At 40.6% G+C, this 18,880-nt stretch overlaps 1 protein-coding gene across 4 annotated transcripts in view; it reads left to right on the top strand.

Annotated features, from left to right (window-relative positions):
• The window catches only part of SYT14 (synaptotagmin 14), a 105,894-nt gene that overhangs the window by 28,003 nt on the left and 59,011 nt on the right, over positions 1 to 18,880 (top strand). For 2 of the 4 annotated variants that reach the window (XM_070734492.1, XM_070734491.1), the window contains exons 3-4: positions 769 to 933; positions 4,791 to 5,009. In XM_070734492.1, the coding sequence (XP_070590593.1) occupies positions 769 to 933; positions 4,791 to 5,009 (384 nt within the window). Of the gene's footprint in view, positions 1 to 768; positions 934 to 1,871; positions 2,662 to 4,790; positions 5,010 to 6,988; positions 7,052 to 18,880 lie in introns of those variants that run through there. The other 2 variants (XM_070734490.1, XM_070734493.1) reach the window with 2 other exon arrangements.

Raw genomic sequence — 18,880 nt, 5'->3', positions numbered from 1 at the left:
GGCGTGATGCACTGGATAAACGATACCAGGAGAGTTTCATTTTTCTGGAGCAACACAGCAATTGCCCTATACTCCCTGAGTTTTCTAGCCCACAATGGGGAGGGGAGCTGGTGTCCTGCTGTAAAAACAAAGCAACTTGAAACTTTCCCTGCTGGCTTCCCAGTTGCCTTTCTGAAGAATCACACTGATAATCACACATTTGCATAGGTCTTAGCAACATATTGTAAGTGCACAACCACAAGCCAAGAGGCCAGATCACAATCATGTAGCTGCAGGGGCATTGCAATGGTCATAATTTCAAGTAATGGTTGTATATTCCTTCATTCATCACCACTATAATGACAGGTTTTCTGGAAACTAGCATTTATTTCTGATTTCTGTCAAAACTGCCCCATAATAGCAATAGTACTTATATACCACTCTACAGTACTTTACAGCCCGTTCTAAGTGGTTCGCAGAGTCAACATGTTGCCCCCAATTATCTGAGTCCTTGCTTTATCCACCTTGGAAGGATGGAAGGCTGAGTTTTAACCGGGACCCTGCTGATCAATAGAGTCACTTAACACTCATGATGTTCATTTAATGACTACTGCAAAATATTGTAAAATTGATCATCATGACTTAGGATGAAATTGTGTGTTCAAGTATGATTATAAGTTAAGGACTACTTGTATTATGTAATTGCATATAATTTAGGGTAAGATGTAATAATCTGATTACTATATATTGGTTAGTCTTGCACACTGATTATTGTTTTGTTTCTTCTAGTATCTCCTGAGGCAGTTGGATTTCTATCAGCAGTTGGGGTACTTATCATCTTGCTGTTGATTCTTTTTCTGTATATTAACAAGAAGATGTGTTTTGAAAATATTGGAGGCCTCCCAGATCTCAATTCCCATTACAGTGCCAGAAAAAATCCACAGGACAAACTGCGTAAGTATTAAATTCTGCAATGTATGATTTTGAAAGACATAGGAAACTATCGTGGAATGAAAGTTTGGTTGAAATATCTGTAGTGATTGGTCATAATTATTTATTAAGGGAAATTGTTTCCTTTTATTTAGTTGAAGTTTTTGAAACATTTGGAAAAAACTCTCCTAAATACAATTAATAAGCTATACCATCATGCTAATATATAGCAAAACAAATGTATTTTCTAAGATATATGAGATTCCTCAATATAAAAAGCTAGAGGTGGAAAAGACTATCCAGTTGAAACTAATATTAGTTATTGTGTTATTTCCGTTCTGATACACTGGCCTTTCTGACTACTGAGTGCACACTGACCTGGATGTTGCTGCAGTGTATCAAAACATCTAATTGATGAGTAGGGTGGATGGGTTTTGCTATTTATTTACATTGACTGCAACTAGAAATTAGATAAATCCATTATTATAAATTAGACTTTTTGTTTATATTTCTTTAGATCACATCCATGCCTCTAGAATGTTTGCAATCTGGAATGAAATAATGCTAGGGAATGCTTTATAAATTCTAGAAAAAAGCAGGAGATGTATGTTATTGATTATTGTTTTGTACTAGCCTAAAATATATTCATTTTGGTATATTACTTAAATATTTAAATTTTTTCCTTTGCAGGTGTAGAATAAAATCCAGTACCTGCTGTTCAATATTTTAAATATCTGGTTATAGATAGTTCAGGTTTTAATATAATATTGTAAGAATCATAGAAAAGGATTGCTTCTGGCTTCATAAAGAAATTTTTTTTCTTGTTTATATTGTTTAAGAAAATAAAATCAGAAGATTAATGTTAATTGTCTTTTAATTAAAGGTAAATAAATTGCAGGAGTGAGACATTCACAATATTGTAATTTTCTTGTAATATTAATTTATTAATATAGAATTGAAATATGTCATTTTTCAAACATTTGCAACAAAATCTGAATCTTCCTTCTGTGTCTTCAATGGTTGACACATTAAGTAATGCTGTAGATGATTTTACTAGTGCGGTTGGTGATGTCAGCTACTGTGTAGCTGACTCTGTTACAGAGCAGGTAACAAACATGTTCAGCAATTTTCAGACAGAAAGCACAACTACAGTGCAAGAAGATAAACCTCTATTAGACAAAGACAAAAAAGTAATATCACTAAATAATATTAAAGAAAATTTTGTGAGAGAAGAATGTGTACCAGAAGAAAAACACAGACAAAGTGCATCTTCAAAAAAATGTACAAATGATAGTAGGGAGTTTTGTCCTGATAAAGGCAAAGTAGATTCTCAGCAAAATGTTCCTGAACCAAAGAATGTTTTTAATGAGACAAAAATTTGTCAGACACCTATAAAACAGCCAGAAGACTTTCTTAATCAAGTACCAGATAGACAGTTGCATACTGTATCAAACCAATCTAATGAAGGTTTGTCTGAAAAAATAAAACAAAAAACAACAGAACTTGACTTGAAAAACACTAAAGAACTACACAGTATTTCATTCAGGAGTTTGGAAGAAACCGATGAACAAACACTAAAACTGCCAAACTTAAAATCTGGAAAACTAAGCCAAGGAAAGAAATACAAGTCACTTGTGACAAAACAAGAAGAAAATGTAACATCTGATCTTTCAAACAAAAGTGAAAAGGAAAAGACTAAGTACTCTGAAAGTTTTTTAAAAAGAGTGAGTAGTAAGAAGACACCAGAAAAAGGTGAGGTGTCATATCATAGCCATAATTTATACCTTCAACCTTTCCTGGATCTTTTACTACATTCTTCTTAGGTGTTTTATGGAATTCATTTATCTATAAAACAATTCTTTTTATTATATATATATATATTCTTTCATCACTTCTAAATTTTATTCGTGGCTCAGAAGGACTCTCTAATAAGACTATGTAATATTTGGATTTGAAGACAAAAAGGTGCTTCAGAGTAATGCAGCAGCACAAATGTAATACCGTATTTTTCGGTATTAATTTTTTACCTTAAAAAGGTGCTTTAAAAATTGGGCACGTCTTATACACCAAATGTTGCCGAGGCCGCCTGGCAGCCCCTGGCGGGAGGCCGGCAACTCAACCCCAGGAATGGGCGGGAGCCTGCTTTTCCATGCTAGGACAGCGGCGGCAGTGATCCGGAGTCTGAACGAGCCAGTCCTCCAGGACCTGCCACTCCCGCCATTGAAAGGCAGCCACGGGGAGAAGTCTGGCAAGTCCTGGGGAAGTGGCTCGTTCAGGCTACAGAGCACCGCCGCCGCCGCTTCCGCCGTGGAAAGGCAGCCGAGGGGAAAATAAGCCTTTTCCCCTCGTCTGTCTTTCCATGGTGGGAGCGGTGGTGGTGGTGCCCTGGAGCCCATCCCCCAGGACCTGCCATAGAAGAAAACAAGAGAAATTCACACCACCATAGAGAAAAGCGCAAAGCCCGCACCATTTCAAGCACTTCTAGTCCAAAGCCAACCCTCTTTGTTTCTCTTTGTCTGGCTACTCACCGTTAATGGCTACTCACTGTTAGGTTTACTCTGCAATCTCTCTGTATTGTAGTCATGTATTATAGCTAAAATGTCTTCAGGCTTGATATCTTTGTTTACTGATTCTCTCTGGTAGGAAAGACTATGTGTTTGGTAATATTTGGATTGTTATTCTGACTTTTTAAAAATTATTATTATTATTATTATTATTATTATTATTATTATTATTATTATTATTATAATATGACTTATATGTATGACTTTAGATTGTTTATTTGAATATGTTATTTCTCAAAGTTAAATTTAAGTTAGTATATCTGTATGTGATTGAGTAGTTATTCACAACTAATCTCAATCTAAATGTTTCTGTGTGTGCACAACCTTGGCAAACAAGGATTACTCTGCTCATACATTAACAAACAGAGGATCAGAGAATCCTCACATTGTATACAATTTCTTAATATTAATTTGCATAATTTACTGATATATCTCTAAGGTTTCAAAACATTTTTCTGTACTGAAAATTGCTATTTTTTTAAGTACTAGTTATTATTTTTTTTCATTTTTCCTCTGTTTTCCTTGATCTTTGTATGCATTGTATTTAATAAAAATAATACTTTGCATAATTCACAAAGCATGCCTGGTCTGGCCCTTCATGATCTGTTGAGTCTTCGGAGAGGAGCGGCACACAAATCTAATAGATAGATAGATAGATAGATAGATAGATAGATAGATAGATAGATAGATAGATAGATAGATAGATAGATAGATACTGTATTATGAAGTCATAATGCAATTCTTTTCCTGCTTGTTAAGAAAAAGACTTGTTTTAGACACACAACTCCTCATGACTTCCCAGAATCATCCATTAATCTGCATAGCAATAATATAGAACTATTTCTTATTGTTTTCTTCCACTGTATTTTTTTACTTCCCAATCTAATTTGCAAACTTGCAATTTTCCTGTTATCTCCTTTTCAAACATTAAGAGGATCTGATCCTGTGAGGTTTTCTGCTCAAAAAGAAAAACATGTTTTCTTAATAATGATATGTACCCAACAAACAGAATAATGTAAACAGCTTGTTTCAATATTATTTATAAATCTGATACCCAGATTTTATGAAAGAAAAATGAGAAATTCAGTGAAATACTTATATGGGATAAATTAAAACACAAATGGAGGAATTAAATTATTTAGAAACTGATTATTTTTTCACTAGATGTTTTGGGCTTTCTGAAACATTAATAGAAATGATAACTGAATAGATTTGTGTTGATTGTATTTTGATATTTAAGATTATCAGTGCTTAATTAACTAAATATAATTTTAGGATGACACCATCTGTTAATTTTTTTCTCTTTTCCCAAAATAGACAACTTATATATAAATAAAGACCAGCATGGTTCATCATCGGAGAGTGAAGATGAGGCACTGGGTAAATACCACGAAGCCTTGTCAAGAACCCAGAGTTCATGGCCACAAGCAGGCAATAGTAGACAACAGAAAAATTATCGTTGGGAAACCAGACAAAAATATAGCCCTTTATCTGCGGAGTATGATGGGTATAGTAGTGAAGCCTCTATAGATGAAGGTATGACATGCTTTGCTATACTTCTTGTTTTTCATATTTATTAAAATGTATTTTAAAGACATTTGTAAGATTAAAAACTATAGATGACAGTACACCTAAAAATAAATGTACTTTTGAAATATTTATTTATTTATTTTATTTATTTTATTTTTATGCCACCCTTCTCCTTAGACTTACAACATGTTAGCAATAGCACTTTTTAACAGAGCCAGCATATTGCCCCACAATCCGGGTCCTCATTTTACCCACCTTGGAAGGATGGAAGGCTGAGTCAACCTTGAGCCGGTGATGAGATTTGAACCGCTGACCTACAGATGTACAGTCAGCTTCAGTGGCCTGCAGTACAGCACTCTACCTGCTGCACCCCCCCCCCCCGACTCAGAAATAGTTTGAGATTTGCAATAGTGGCGAATATCTGTTGCTCGGGTATAGGATGAGGGTAAAGGTTTGTTCTCTGGACTTGTGTGTTGGTTTCTGAATGTTTGTTACCAGGTTAGGTAACATGTTCAGCAGACTTTAGGACAGGAAGGAACACTGACCTTTTTTTTAGGACCCACTCAAAGCTGACTTCCAGCTGTTCTGATCCTAGGGAGATGACTGGGCCTCAGTCTTGTCTGGTTATCTAGGCTCAATTTGATTGTGTGGTTTTTGAAAAGATGGATCAGAGTTGTTGAGACTGTAAGCTTTGGTACCAGTATATTAGATTGTCTTTCCTGATTAAGGCCTCCTGAGAACATACAGCTGTAATCAAGTGATGCTGGAATGGTATTTCCATCTACTTTAAAGGAGGTAATAATTTGCCCTTTCTCAAAAGGCCATGCCTAAACCAATAGTACTGGACATTTTTTTTGCCAATCTTCATCTTTCTTTTGTTCCCCTTGGAGGAAATGAATTATCAGTTAAGTTTCAGTCTGGAGCATAATACTGAGGCAAAATTGCTTATGCTTGTCAATAATCTCTAATGGAGCTGGAATGCTGGTGATACAACTATCCTAGTTTCTTATATCACCCAGTGGCTTCTCCCTCGTGTATATAGCATCCAGGCATGGGATATTTCTGTCTGCTTTCTCAGATTGGACTGAGTCTGTCAAAGCTGTTCAGGTCATGCCCCTGTTGCTATGCTTGACAGCTTTTTCACTCAGTCGCTCAGTGATGATGGTTGTGCTTTAGGTTTCTCCTGTAGAAATTACCATATTTTTCAGAGTATAAGACACACCGGAATCTAAGACACACCTTAGTTTTTTGGGAGGAAAATAGGGAAAAGAATCTGCTTACCAGGTATTCATCTGGTTAGCATCCTTAGTCTGGTCAGCTTCAGCACATTATTTTACTTCGTAGTTAAGGGCTTAATTTTTTTTTCATTCTAAGAGAGTAACAAGTAACAAGCTTGAAAGCCAGTAAGAGCTGGAAACATCATTAGCACCTGTAAACAAGTAGAGTCTGAGCAAGTAGAGCAATTGGAAAAAACTTGCAAAGACTTAGGGCTTGGAAAACATTCTTCTTTGCAAAGAGTAACAATGAAAGAGCTTGCAAGCCGATAAAAGTTGGGAACATTGTTAGCATCTGATTAGGGCTAAAAAGAAACATTTGGAGCAAATAGAGAATGAAAAAAAAATCAAAAAAAGGATTTGGAAAACATTGTTCACAGAGAGTAACAATGAAAGAGCTTGCAAGCGGGTAAGAGCTGGGAACATCGTTAGTACCTAGTTAGGGCTGGAAAGAAACTTACTTAGAGCAATTTAGAGCAATGAAAAAACCCTGCAAAGACTTACGGCTTGGAAAACATTATCTGCAGAGAGAAACAATGAAAGAGCCTGCGAGGTAAGAGTTGGGAAGATTGTTAGCAGCTAGTTAGGGCTGGGCGGGGGAGGGGGGGAAGCTACATTCAGAGTAAAAGACGCGCCCAAATTATCAGCCTCTTTTAGGGAGGAAAAAGGTGTGTCTTATACACTGAAAAATACGGTAACCAGTAACTGGAAGCTATAATACCTGTGCAGCTTTAAAGTTCTTTGAAGTATATTACCATATATAGACTACAAACTGTAAGTTTTGGAGTTTTATTTAATATACTTCTAGATTATTTATGTGGATTGGGAAAGACTCCAGTTTCAACCCGGGGTGGGGGGGCTAAAAGATTATTGAGAAGGTGCTAGGTCTGTACTTTCAAAATGTTCAGGAGGAAGTGAGTTATCTGGATCTATACCTAAAAAAAATAGAATAATATTTTTTCTTAGAATCCACTGTATTTATAGTAACAGATTAAGTCATAGCTTCAGGCTATTTCTTTCTTTCTTTCTTTCTTTCTTTCTTTCTTTCTTTCTTTCTTTCTTTCTTTCTTTCTTTCTTTCATTAATTAATTAATTAATTAATTAATTAATTAATTAATTAATTAATTCGATTTTTATGCCGCCCTTCTCCTTAGACTCAGGGCAGCTTACAACATTTTAACAGAGCCAGCATATTGCCCGCACAATCCGGGTCCTCATTTTACCCACCTTGGAAGGATGGAAGGCTTAGTCAACTTTGAGCCGGTGATGAGATTTGAACCGCTGACCTACAGATCTACAGTCAGCCTCAGTGGCTTGCAATACAGCACTCTACCTGCTGCGCCACCCTAGCTCTTGTGTGAAGCACCCGGGGTGCTATGAGTGAAGCTCTAGTTGTTTATGTTATGGTATGAAATAGAAAGTGGGAATAGTGTTGGGCAAGCATGCTGAGTCTGAAGGCCATAACAAATGTTTACTGTTGCATTATTAGGATATAGTAATAAGTTGCTGGATACTAAGCCTGTAATTTTCGAAGGAGAAGTCAGATATTTGTAAGATAATAGGAGGAGATTGACTTTTAGACAGATTTTTAAAAATAAATTTGATTATTATTTCTTACATTCTTATTGTTTTTTACAGGATTTAGTCATTATCACGTTTTTAAATTTTTTTAAATTATTTATTATTTATTTATTATTTGGATTTGTATGCCGCCCCTCTCCGAAGACTCGGGGCGGCTCACAACAAGTGAAACAAATCATAATAATCCAATTAATTAAAATATTTAAAGATTTAAAAAACCCCATATACTAACAGACACACACACAAGCATACCATGTATAAATTAAACGTGCCCAGGGGGAGATGTTTAATTTCCCCATGCCTGACGGCAAAGGTGGGTTTTAAGGAGTTTACGGAAGGCAGGAAGAGTAGGGGCAGTTCTAATCTCCGGGGGGAGTTGGTTCCAGAGAGCCGGTGCCGCCACAGAGAAGGCTCTTCCCCTGGGGCCCGCCAACCGACATTGTTTAGTTGACGGGACCCGGAGAAGGCCCACTCTGTGGGACCTAATCGGTCGCTGGGATTCGTGCGGCAGGAGGCGGTCTCGGAGATTGTATTATTTTGTTCATTGTAAACTTCTTCAGATTGTAGAGCACATAATAAAATAAAAATATGTTTATTTTACTAAAACTACTTTAATCTGCAATATGGAACCTCAGTACTTTTTCTAGGAGTGATTTTTGGAAGGCATGAATTGGAAAGTTGGTAAAAGTGGACTGTAAGGCAGAGGTCTTCCAATTTGGCAACATTAAGACTTGTGGACTTCAACTCCCAGAATTCTCTAGCCAGCTATGCTGGCTGGAGAATTCTGGAAGTTGAAGTCCACAAGTCTTAACGTTGCCAAGTTTGGGGACCCCTGCTGTAAGGAATTGCTAACAATGCTGGTAAAAGAAACCCTACTGCAGCTGTAAGGAAGAGAGGAAGATTCAAATAGCTTAATATTCTTTCTGGATAAGTTATTTTGCTTGGGATGTGCAAAATTTCAACTATCTCTGCCCCACTCCCCCATCATAGTTTCCATAGTGAAACTATATTGTAGGAATCTGGACCAGATCTATTGTTTGTTATCTAAGACAGGATGATGTGTCATTCCTAAGCAGTGGAATGTGCTTCCTTAGGAGTTGTATTTGGCTTCTGTTTATTTCAAGTCTTTAGAATTGCTTTTATCACGTGAATAGTGTTGTATATTTTATTTAAAAAACCGTATTGCTTTTATGTATTCTGTATTTTTAATATATTGTCATCTTTTTTCATTATTGACCTGGTCAAAATGATAGATTTGAAGTAAAGCATATAATTGCATAATTATTAGTCTTATCTCTCAGACATAGTACCACACCCAGCAATTAATCTCCTCTCTCTAGAAATTTAATATCACACAGTTAGCTGTAGAAGCTTCATGGATGTGACATGACTAAATAAATAAATAGCTTTTATTTGAAAAATAAAAAGCGCATTTTAAAAGCAATAACATCCAGCTTTTGTTCTGCATTTACTTTCAATTTCCTAATCACATTTCTTAGCAGAGCTAGCAAGGTTATTTATGACTAGAAATTCAGTAGGTATCCAAACTTTAAAGAACCACTATACACAAAAATTAGATTTAATTTAATTTAGTTTAATTTACAGTATATGTCACCCAACTCCTGAATACTGTATTTCCTCATCCCGTCCTTTTTACTGAATGTATAAATTTAAGTCTTTTGAAGAAAAGTGGGAACCTCTGTTGGTTTGACTCAAGGAGCTCCTGCTCCTGATTTTGGAAAAAAATATCTCCTGAACAACTCTGAAAATATAACTAGAATTATCCTAAGAAAGTAGGTTAAGGAAACCAGTAAAAACAACCAAAGGAGTTTTCCCTAAAATTCATTTCCCCCCCTATAGAAATAGGTAAATATTTAGATTTACAGTACAGTGTATTTCGATGTGTGCTGATTTATAAATGTTAGATAAGATTTTTTGTTTCTTGTATTATGTCTCTGTATAACTTGGGGAATAATTAATATATACAGTCCTTGGACAAGGGATAGAGAGGATGATAATCTCCTGAACTGTGTAGTAAATTAGCAGTTTGCAGCTGACCAGTACCATCTTGTGGTCGAATTACAATGCTGCAATCTTTGTTTTTTTCAAGTGAAATAGCTGTTTCATTCAAAACCCTTGATCTACCTTTAATCTATCCTACTTCTCATCAGAATATGTTGTTCTGTTAGGACTTGAAGTTAAAATTTGATTTTTTAAAATTTGATCTTTTTTTATTTCTATCACTTTTATGAATTACTATGCTTTCTAAAAGAAATGGCTGGAGCTTCTAATCTATAGTAACATGTTAGGAGGTGGTTCTGTAAAAAAATATCTCATTTGTTTCCATCTCATCAGAATAACAGCACTAATTGTAAAAAGAGTTTTAGACTAGGGTTAGGGAGAGGTCTACCAATCTGCTATATGCAGATGGGAAGGGAGAACCAGAATGTGTATTCCAGGCATGTCCAACTCCCAGTCCAAGGGTCGCATCTATTCCCTGTATAACTAGTAATGCTACCCACAATATTGTTAACATTTAACATTATTATGTAATTTTATATTATAAAATTATATATGCTGCCCAAGACAGTTTCTCTTCATGCTACAGTATGTCGCCAGGCAAGCTAAAAGATTGCCCACCCATTGTATATACCATGGGGCAGTGAGGGCGAACCCTTTTTTTCTTTGGGTGCCAAAAATGTGTGTGCGCATGCCAATACCAATAATTCAATGCCCCCATGTGCCTTACCCCTGTGCATGACCCATACCCCCCAGTTGCCCCATCTATGTGCACATTACCCTCTCAATCCCCCACTTCTGGTGGACTCTGTAGGCCCGTTTTTCACTCTCCCCAAGCTCCAGAGGCTTTCTTGGAGCCTGGGGGAGGGTGAAAATAGCCTCCCCTCCCCCTGGAGGCCAGAAATGGCCCATTTCCCAACTTCCAGTGGACCCGGTAGACTTGTTTTTTGCCTTCCTCATGCTCCAGAGGCTTTGCTGGAGCAAGGGAGGGTGAAAATGGCCTCCCCTTCCGCTGCCCCCAGGCGAGAAACATCCTCCCAGAGCCTCTGCATAAGCCGAAAATTAGCTGGCTGGAGCTGAGCTAGGGCAACGGCTCATGTGCCGACGGATATGACTTCACGTGCCATTTGTGGCACTCGTGACATAGGTTCACCGTCGCAGTCATAGGGCTTAAGGAAGAGGATATTTGAGATTTCCAGTTTTTCACTGTACAGAGCAAGCTGTAGTGCTTGAGTCCTAAGAGACTCCCTGCATATTTCATGTTTCTATTTTTTCTTGTTGATGAACAGAAAAAATACTGAACATTCAATTTGCTTTTCTCAGCCATTCAAATGACAGACCAAAAGCACCATTTTAACAATGTGAAAGATATTGTGTGCTTTTTGGTATCTGATTTTATGACTCATAAAGTATCTGCAGCAGTAGGCCCCTGATGTCTTGGGCACCAGGGATCGGTTCTATGGAGGGCAGTTTTTCTGTGAACCTGGGGGTAAGCATGGTTTCATTTGTTGCCTTGATACCATGCAAATGTGGATGTGGCTCCACTCGCTTCCTTGGCCTGATTCCTGGCAATCAACAGACTGGTGCATTTTGGGGACCTGTGATCTTCAGGACACACACTGTTCATCAATATTTGATTTTTTTTAAAACAAAGGAGGATAATTTTCAAGCAAAGTGGTTGAAAGTTAAATCCCATATGATCACAGTTCCTCTTTCATGAAAACAGAAATTAGATTTCCCCCCCCCCCCCTATAAAAATAAAAATGGAACTATGGTTTTCCAAGAATTTGCAGTTTTAATGTTTAACAACTCAAGTTAGTAAATCTTATAACAGAAATAAATGTTTAGCACAATATGACTGTTGGTATTTCATAAGTACTGATTTTGATATCAAAAGCATCAGCGCACATTGTCTTAAAATGTTCAAAGGCTATTTAGCCTTATTTCTAACTATTTTAGGGAAAGGACATCTTGAAATATGACATATTACAAATAAATTTACTTTGAATGCAGGAAAACATTAATGAAGAACATTCAGTTATCCATCTGATTTGCAGTGGAGAGATATCCTCCCATCCTAGGACATCATTAACAAGATGAAAATACCACTAGCCTGCTCATGAACGATCAGAGCTGAACTTCTGAAATTCTTTTCTCACATTTAGACCTTATATATGTACTATGTTGACATATATACTGAATAAAATAAAGATTGATATAAAATGAATGTTTAACAATATAGCATCCTTTCTAGCTTTTATAACTATAGATATAAAGTAGTGAACTATTTTTTAATTTACCTATTCTTAAGAAGAGTGTTTTTTGAAAAACAAATTGGCTTCTTATTGTTTAGGGTTTTACAGATACTACAGTAGCATTTATTCTAGATATATATTGTATCATAAAGTGAAGTAGACCCAGGACACGGGATGAATTGAGAACGGTACGTTTATTCAGCTCAGTGAGTAAAAGTGACTTTCAGCTATACCGTCTGGCTTGCCTGGGAGAAACCGCTCTTTTTATACATTTGCGGTTCCCGCCAAAGCAATAGCCAGGCGCGCCTGAGCCAATCAGGAGCGACTTCCTTATTTGGCTCAGGCAGCGTTGGAAAAGAGGAACAAACCAATTCAATGATACAAGGTAGCCATTTCAGGATACAACACCCCTCCCTCCTTAGTTGGAGACATCCATCACGAAAGCCACGTGACAAAATCGTCCAATCTGTTGGGTCTTCGCGAGGCTCGCTCCGACCTGCGCAGTCCAGTTGATTCCTCGCTGTTGATGGTGGAGGACGGCTCGCTGTAGCTCCCCCGGCACGGCTGAGGCCTGCTTGGGGCCTCGGTCTGTTGACTCGGCCTGGCCGGCTCGACGATGGCTTCGGAGGAGGAAGATGGCTCGGCATCGCTGGACGACTCTCCCTGACCCGATAAGTCCATTTGAATGTCCATTAATTCGGGTTGTGTGTTAACGTCTGTAGCAATGGGAGAGTCTGTGTCCGAATGTGGTCAATGTGTCGTTTCCACAATCGACCATCCTCTAGTTTCACCATATATGTCTTTGGAGCATTTTGTTTAACAACAATTCCCTTCATCCAGTTAACACCTCCATCAAAATTTTTTACAAATACATTCTGTCCCAAATACATTTCTCTTTCAGGGTTCACATACATAGGATTATTAGTACAAAACCTTGGGTGTAACCTATCCAGTGGGGACCTTAATTTTCTCCCCATTAATAACTCTGCAGGGCTTACGTGCGTGTGAGAATTTGGGGTGATGTGCTGGGTTAGCAAGAACTGGTCTAAATTCTGTTGCACATCTCCAGGGCCTGACCTGCGCAATGCTTCTTTAGCCACACGAACATAACGTTCTGCCAAGCCATTAGCCCAGGGCGAGTAAGGCGAGATGAGTGCGTGTCTGACTCCCAGACTGTCCAGGAACAATTCAAATTGTCTGGCCGTTAATTGTGGCCTGTTGTCAGACACTAGGAGATCAGGGCAACCATGGGTAGCAAATAGTCTGCGTAGCACCTTGATGGTGGCACTCATGGTTATGTTGCTCATTGCTATAATCTCCACCCATTTGGAGAATGCATCGACCACTATCAGGAAATATTGTGATCCCACTGGGCCTGCGAAATCAATATGGACTCTGGATCATGGTCCTGCAGGCTGCTCCCACTCTGCTGGAGTCGTTTTGGGGGGATTGGGCCGTGATTCTTGACATGGGTCACATTTGGCTACCCAGTCTTCAATATCCACATCCAAACCTGGCCACCATAAATGCCCTCTAGCTAGGCCCTTCATCCTGACAATCCCAGGATGGCCCACATGTAACATTTCAAGTACCTTTACCCTTAGGTTTTTTGGAATAATCACTCTGTCCCCCCACAATAGACAACCTTTTACATATGACAGTTCAAGTCTTTTGGTTTTGAAATCACACAGTTCAGGTTTTACAGAATCATTTTGCCAACCCTTGAGTACACAATTTACCACTTGTTTTAGTATTGGGTCTTGCTGCGTGTGTGCAGCCACCTCTTTTGCAGTAGTTAGTGGGTTGTCTTCAAGTTCTATCATTAACACATCAGCAGATGGGGCAGGGTCTACCACTAATTCTGGCATTGGGCATCTACTGAGACCATCTGCGTGGTTGATGGATTTACCCCCTTTATGGATTAGCTCATACTGGTATCCAGAGAGGAAAAGGGCCCATCTGATTAACCTTGGGGACATAAATGGGGGAGTAGGCTTGTTGGGGGCTAAAAGACCTAGTAGCGGCTTGTGGTCGGTAACCAATTCAAAACCCCTTCCAAAAAGGTAATTATGAAACTTTTTTACCCCTGCCACTAAAGCTAGAGCCTCCTTATCTAGCTGGCTATAATTCCTCTCAGTACTAGTCATCGTCCTGGAAAAGAACGCAATTGGTGCCTCTGTATTATTTGGTAACACGTGGGCCAAAACTCCTCCCACGCCGTACGGGGAAGCATCGCACGTGAGCCTAATGGGTAGCGAAGTGCTATACTGGACTACCACACTTTTGGAAGTTAATAATTGTTTTATTTGTACAAAGGCTTCGCGCTCAGTTTTCCCCCATGTCCAAGGAGTTTCCTTCTGGAGTAAACGGTGTAGAGGCTCTGCTGCTGTTGCCTTCTGTTTTAAAAAAACGGAGTAAAAATTAAGGAGGCCTAAAAAGGCTTGTAGTTCAGTTTTATTTTGTGGCTCTGGGGCTTCACTAATTGCTCTCAGTTTCTCGGTTGTGGGGTGGATACCTTCCTTATCAATTTTATAACCTAGGAATTCTACACTGTTGGTTCCCCAAACGCATTTATCAGGCTTAATTCTTAATCCCTTGTCCTGAAGTCTCTTAAGTACTTCCCTTATCCTTTTGTTGAGTTGCTCTTGGTTCTCTCCTGCAATTAAGATGTCATCAAAATAGGGAATGGCCCTTTTTATGCCTGCTAACAATCGTTCCATTATGCTTTGGAATATCCCTGGGGCTATGCTCACTCCAAATTGTAATCTGGTACATTTGAAAGCACCCCTGTGGGTCACAATCGTTTGCGCGTTTGCTGTTGCTTCATCGACAGGAAGCTGCTGGTAAGCTTGCGCGAGGTCAATCTTTGCAAACCTTTTTCCTTCCCCCAGAGAGTGCAGGAGTTGTTGTACCACTGGAATGGGGTAAGGGTGATGTTGGAGGGCCTTGTTTAAGGTAGATTTGTAGTCAGCGCAAACCCTTAAGGAGCCATCTGGCTTAAGAGGGGTGACTATGGGTGTCTCCCATGGCCCCTGTTCCACAGGTACTAAAATACCTTGGCTTATTAGCTTATCCAGCTGCAGGTCTAGTTTGGGGAGGAGTGGAAGGGGTACCCTGCGAGGTTTGAGCCGGACAGGCGGGACCTTGGGGTCAATAGAAAATGAGATGGGGGGCCCTTTATATGATCCCAAGGTGGGGCTAAACACTTCGGGGTACTCTTGCAGAAAGTTAGGCATGCTATCACAGTTAACAGTACAAATACCAGAAATTTCAATTCCCAAAGGTTCCATCCAAGCTAAACCCAGGAGAGAGTGCTTAGCCCCTGTAACAACAACCATAGGCAGGGTACATTTAACATTCTTAAATACAATAGGTACATTCACAATGCCCAAGACAGAAATTATTCCCCCTTGAAAATCTCTGATTATCAGCGAGGTTTGTAAAAGCTCATCTTTAGCCAGGTTAGGCATGTACAATTTGAGCTTTTCCCATGGCATGATGGTGTATTTAGACCCCGTATCAAGTTCCATAGAACATGGCTTGTTGTTAAGCAATAGTGAAATTACAATTTTACCCCCATTCTTTGTTGCCGTGTTATTCACGGAAAATAGAGTGTTACCTCTTGAGTAGTCGCGGTTAGCGGCTGAGTAATTTCTTCGGCCCGAAAAGCGGAAGGGTCGATTTTCTCGGGGTTGATTTTGAGATCGTTGGTTTTGCGGCGTGGAGAAGGTGTCCTCCGGTGCAGATGCTCTGCATGCCTCGGCGATGTGGCCCCGCCGGTTGCAGCGGCGGCATATGGCGTCCCGGAAGGGGCAACGTTGTCGCTGGCGGCTCCCTCGGCAGCCGGCGCAGGGGGCGGCGGAGTGGGGCGGTCTCTGCTGTCTCTGTTGATCTTGTAGCAGGAAACAGTTGTCTTCGTTTCGGGCTGGTGGGCTGAGGTCGTCTGGGTTCTCGGCGCGGGGAGATGTGGAGTCGATCTTTGCGATGACTTCTCGCCTTTCGTGCTCTTTCAACTCTTTGACAGCGGCGTCGGCGACCTCTGCGGTTTGCGCTAGCTTGATCACGGTTTGTAGAGACGGGTTGTCCTCGGTGAGGAGTTTGTTTCTGACTGAAACGTTTTTCATCCCGAAAACTAAGGCATCGGTGAGGCGAGCTTCCGGGTTGTCAAATTTGCATTGAGCTAGCACCGTACGAAGTCGCGTTGCAAACTGGTTGATGGATTCCGTCTCGCGTTGCGCCATTCTGGAGAATTGATGTCGGAAAACCATGGCTGGTTTTGTGGGCTTGAAATGGCCCGCGAGCTTGGCTTGTAGGACGTCCCAAGCGACGGTTCTTGCCGGCAGCGGTTCGGTGAGAGTCTGGGCGAGAGCGCGGATTTCCGGACCGCAGTAATTGAGGAAGAGTGCCCGTTTTCGGTCGGCGTCCGGTATTCCCGCTGCCTCGAGGAATATCTCGAAGTTGGCCAGGTAGTCGTCCCAGGAAGTCTTCTCGGGGTCGAAGAACTCTGGAGCCCGGCCGATCTGGATGTTGTTCATCCTGCACGCGTGTTCTCTTTCGTCCGTCGTCACCAGTGAAGTAGACCCAGGACACGGGATGAATTGAGAACGGTACGTTTATTCAGCTCAGTGAGTAAAAGGGACTTTCAGCTGTACCGTCTGGCTTGCCTGGGAGAAACCGCTCTTTTTATACATTTGCGGTTCCCGCCAAAGCAATAGCCAGGCGCGCCTGAGCCAATCAGGAGCGACTTCCTTATTTGGCTCAGGCAGCGTTGGAAAAGAGGAACAAACCAATTCAATGATACAAGGTAGCCATTTCAGGATACAACATAAAGGATCTTGAATATTTATATCTTAGGAAGTATATCTACTATGTATTTCAAGGATCTTTTTCCAAAATGATGATCAGTATACTGATAAAAAAAGTACTGTTGCCCCAGGGCTGGGTTCCACTTACCTTCGCCACCGGTTCATATTGTGACATTTCGCGCTTGCTTGCTATGGACTCATGAATGCATGCATCCCCTTGTGCCATTCTGCTTCCGCATATGCTCAGTAGCTATAATTAGCCTGAAACACAGCTGAAGAGCTGACCAGCTGTGCTTCAGGTGAAGGAATAAAGGTAAGTATAAACCCAGTGCTGGTGAGAGGGCCCTTTTTCAAACAGCAGCAGAGGAAAAAACTTCCAAACCGTAAAAAAAAATCAGAAAAAAATCCCCACACACACAAAAGAGATGGTAGCGCCCATGGACCAGCACCAACCATGCTGGATCTGTGATGTCACCAGCGGGTCAATACTGGTTCGGGTGATCTGGTCCAAACCAGTAGGAACCCACCAATATTAAAATGGTAGATTTGCAGATTAACCTTGGCTGTTGAGGTAATGTTTAAAGACAAACTTTAAAAATTTACATATGCAGTGATCCCTCGTCACTTCGCAGTTCACCTTTTGCGGACTCAGTGTATCGCAGGGTTGCTGCTGGGGCTTAACCTGGTGCATAGTGGAGTCTCCGGGAGCCTCTCGTGAGGAGGATTTCCCACATGGACACATTGTCTCTTACTTCCACCCTCTCTCTTTATCTCTCGTCTCTCTGCCTCCATCTCTCTCTCTCTCTCTCTCTCTTGGGGAATCCTCGCAAGGTGCTCCCAGAGGTTCCGCTCCACACCCAGCAGCAAAGCGTCGCATTCCCGGCAACTGCATGGGGCCTCTGGGTGGCAGGGACAAGGCGGGCACGCCGCTGAGTTAGACGGTCCCAGAGGAGACAGTGGCAGTGGTGGTGGTGGTGGCAACTGCTGAGGTGGCTCCGAGGGCTTCCCTATAAGTGATGAAAGGTCATGTATTTTTATTCCTGATACGAGCAATCAGAAGTCCTTTTTCTCCTGTGTGCCGCTTGGAGAGTCCAAGCATGGAAGATTAAATTCTTTTGGTTGCTAAGGGACTGAGTTAAAAATAGACGTGGTCACGTCTCTTCTGGGTCTGTTCTTTTAACTCAGTCTAGCTAATGGGACCTGTAATTTCCTTCTTTTAACTCAATTCATTAGCAACAAAGAAAAGTGCTTGGACTCTCTTTTTAGGTAGATGGTGAACGGGTTATACTCCCCTTTAAAGATTCAGCTGTGAGGCACTGGGAGTGGCTTGAATCACTGCCATTTCTCATTGCAGTGATAGCAAGAGAGCCAGACAATTTTGTCAGAGCCAAATTCAAAGTCCCTGCCCTGCGTGAGCTATATTGCTCATTGGCAATCTACAGCTCAAGGCTAAGTAGAGAAAGCTGTCCGGTGGTAGACACAAGCCATTTTTGAAGATGAACATTCCCACTGAAACCAACAGCTCTGGAAGCTCCTAGCATACTGACAGGATCTTCTTTTCCTATCGCCTAGCCTGCCAGCAACGATGAAGGGTGGAGCCGCTACATTGCAGCTGCCATTTTCTTGCCCTTGGGGCAAATTTCAGGTATTAATGGTTGATTAGCTGTTTCGCTCTCAGAGGTCTGTGCCAGATTTTTTTTGCAGCATGCGTTATGTGTGATCTTTGGGGCTCCAGGTTGACAGCCACCACCTGCCTCGGCCTTTGGAACTCCTGCCTGCTATCTGACAAGTTTCTACTCTTAGGGGTATCACTCTCTTGATGGAGAAATTATGAGTCCTTGCCCTCAGGGGATTAATTCCAGCATGAGATCGCCTTATCTCTCCCTGGCCTTTTTGGACTGCATGACAAGAGTCTGTGGGGAATATGGGCAGTGTGCTGGGCT

The sequence above is a fragment of the Erythrolamprus reginae genome, chromosome 1 (assembly GCF_031021105.1).
Source record: "Erythrolamprus reginae isolate rEryReg1 chromosome 1, rEryReg1.hap1, whole genome shotgun sequence".
In the NCBI taxonomy this organism is placed as follows: Eukaryota; Metazoa; Chordata; class Lepidosauria; order Squamata; family Dipsadidae; genus Erythrolamprus; species Erythrolamprus reginae.
This window is presented reverse-complemented; position numbering and strand designations above follow the sequence as displayed.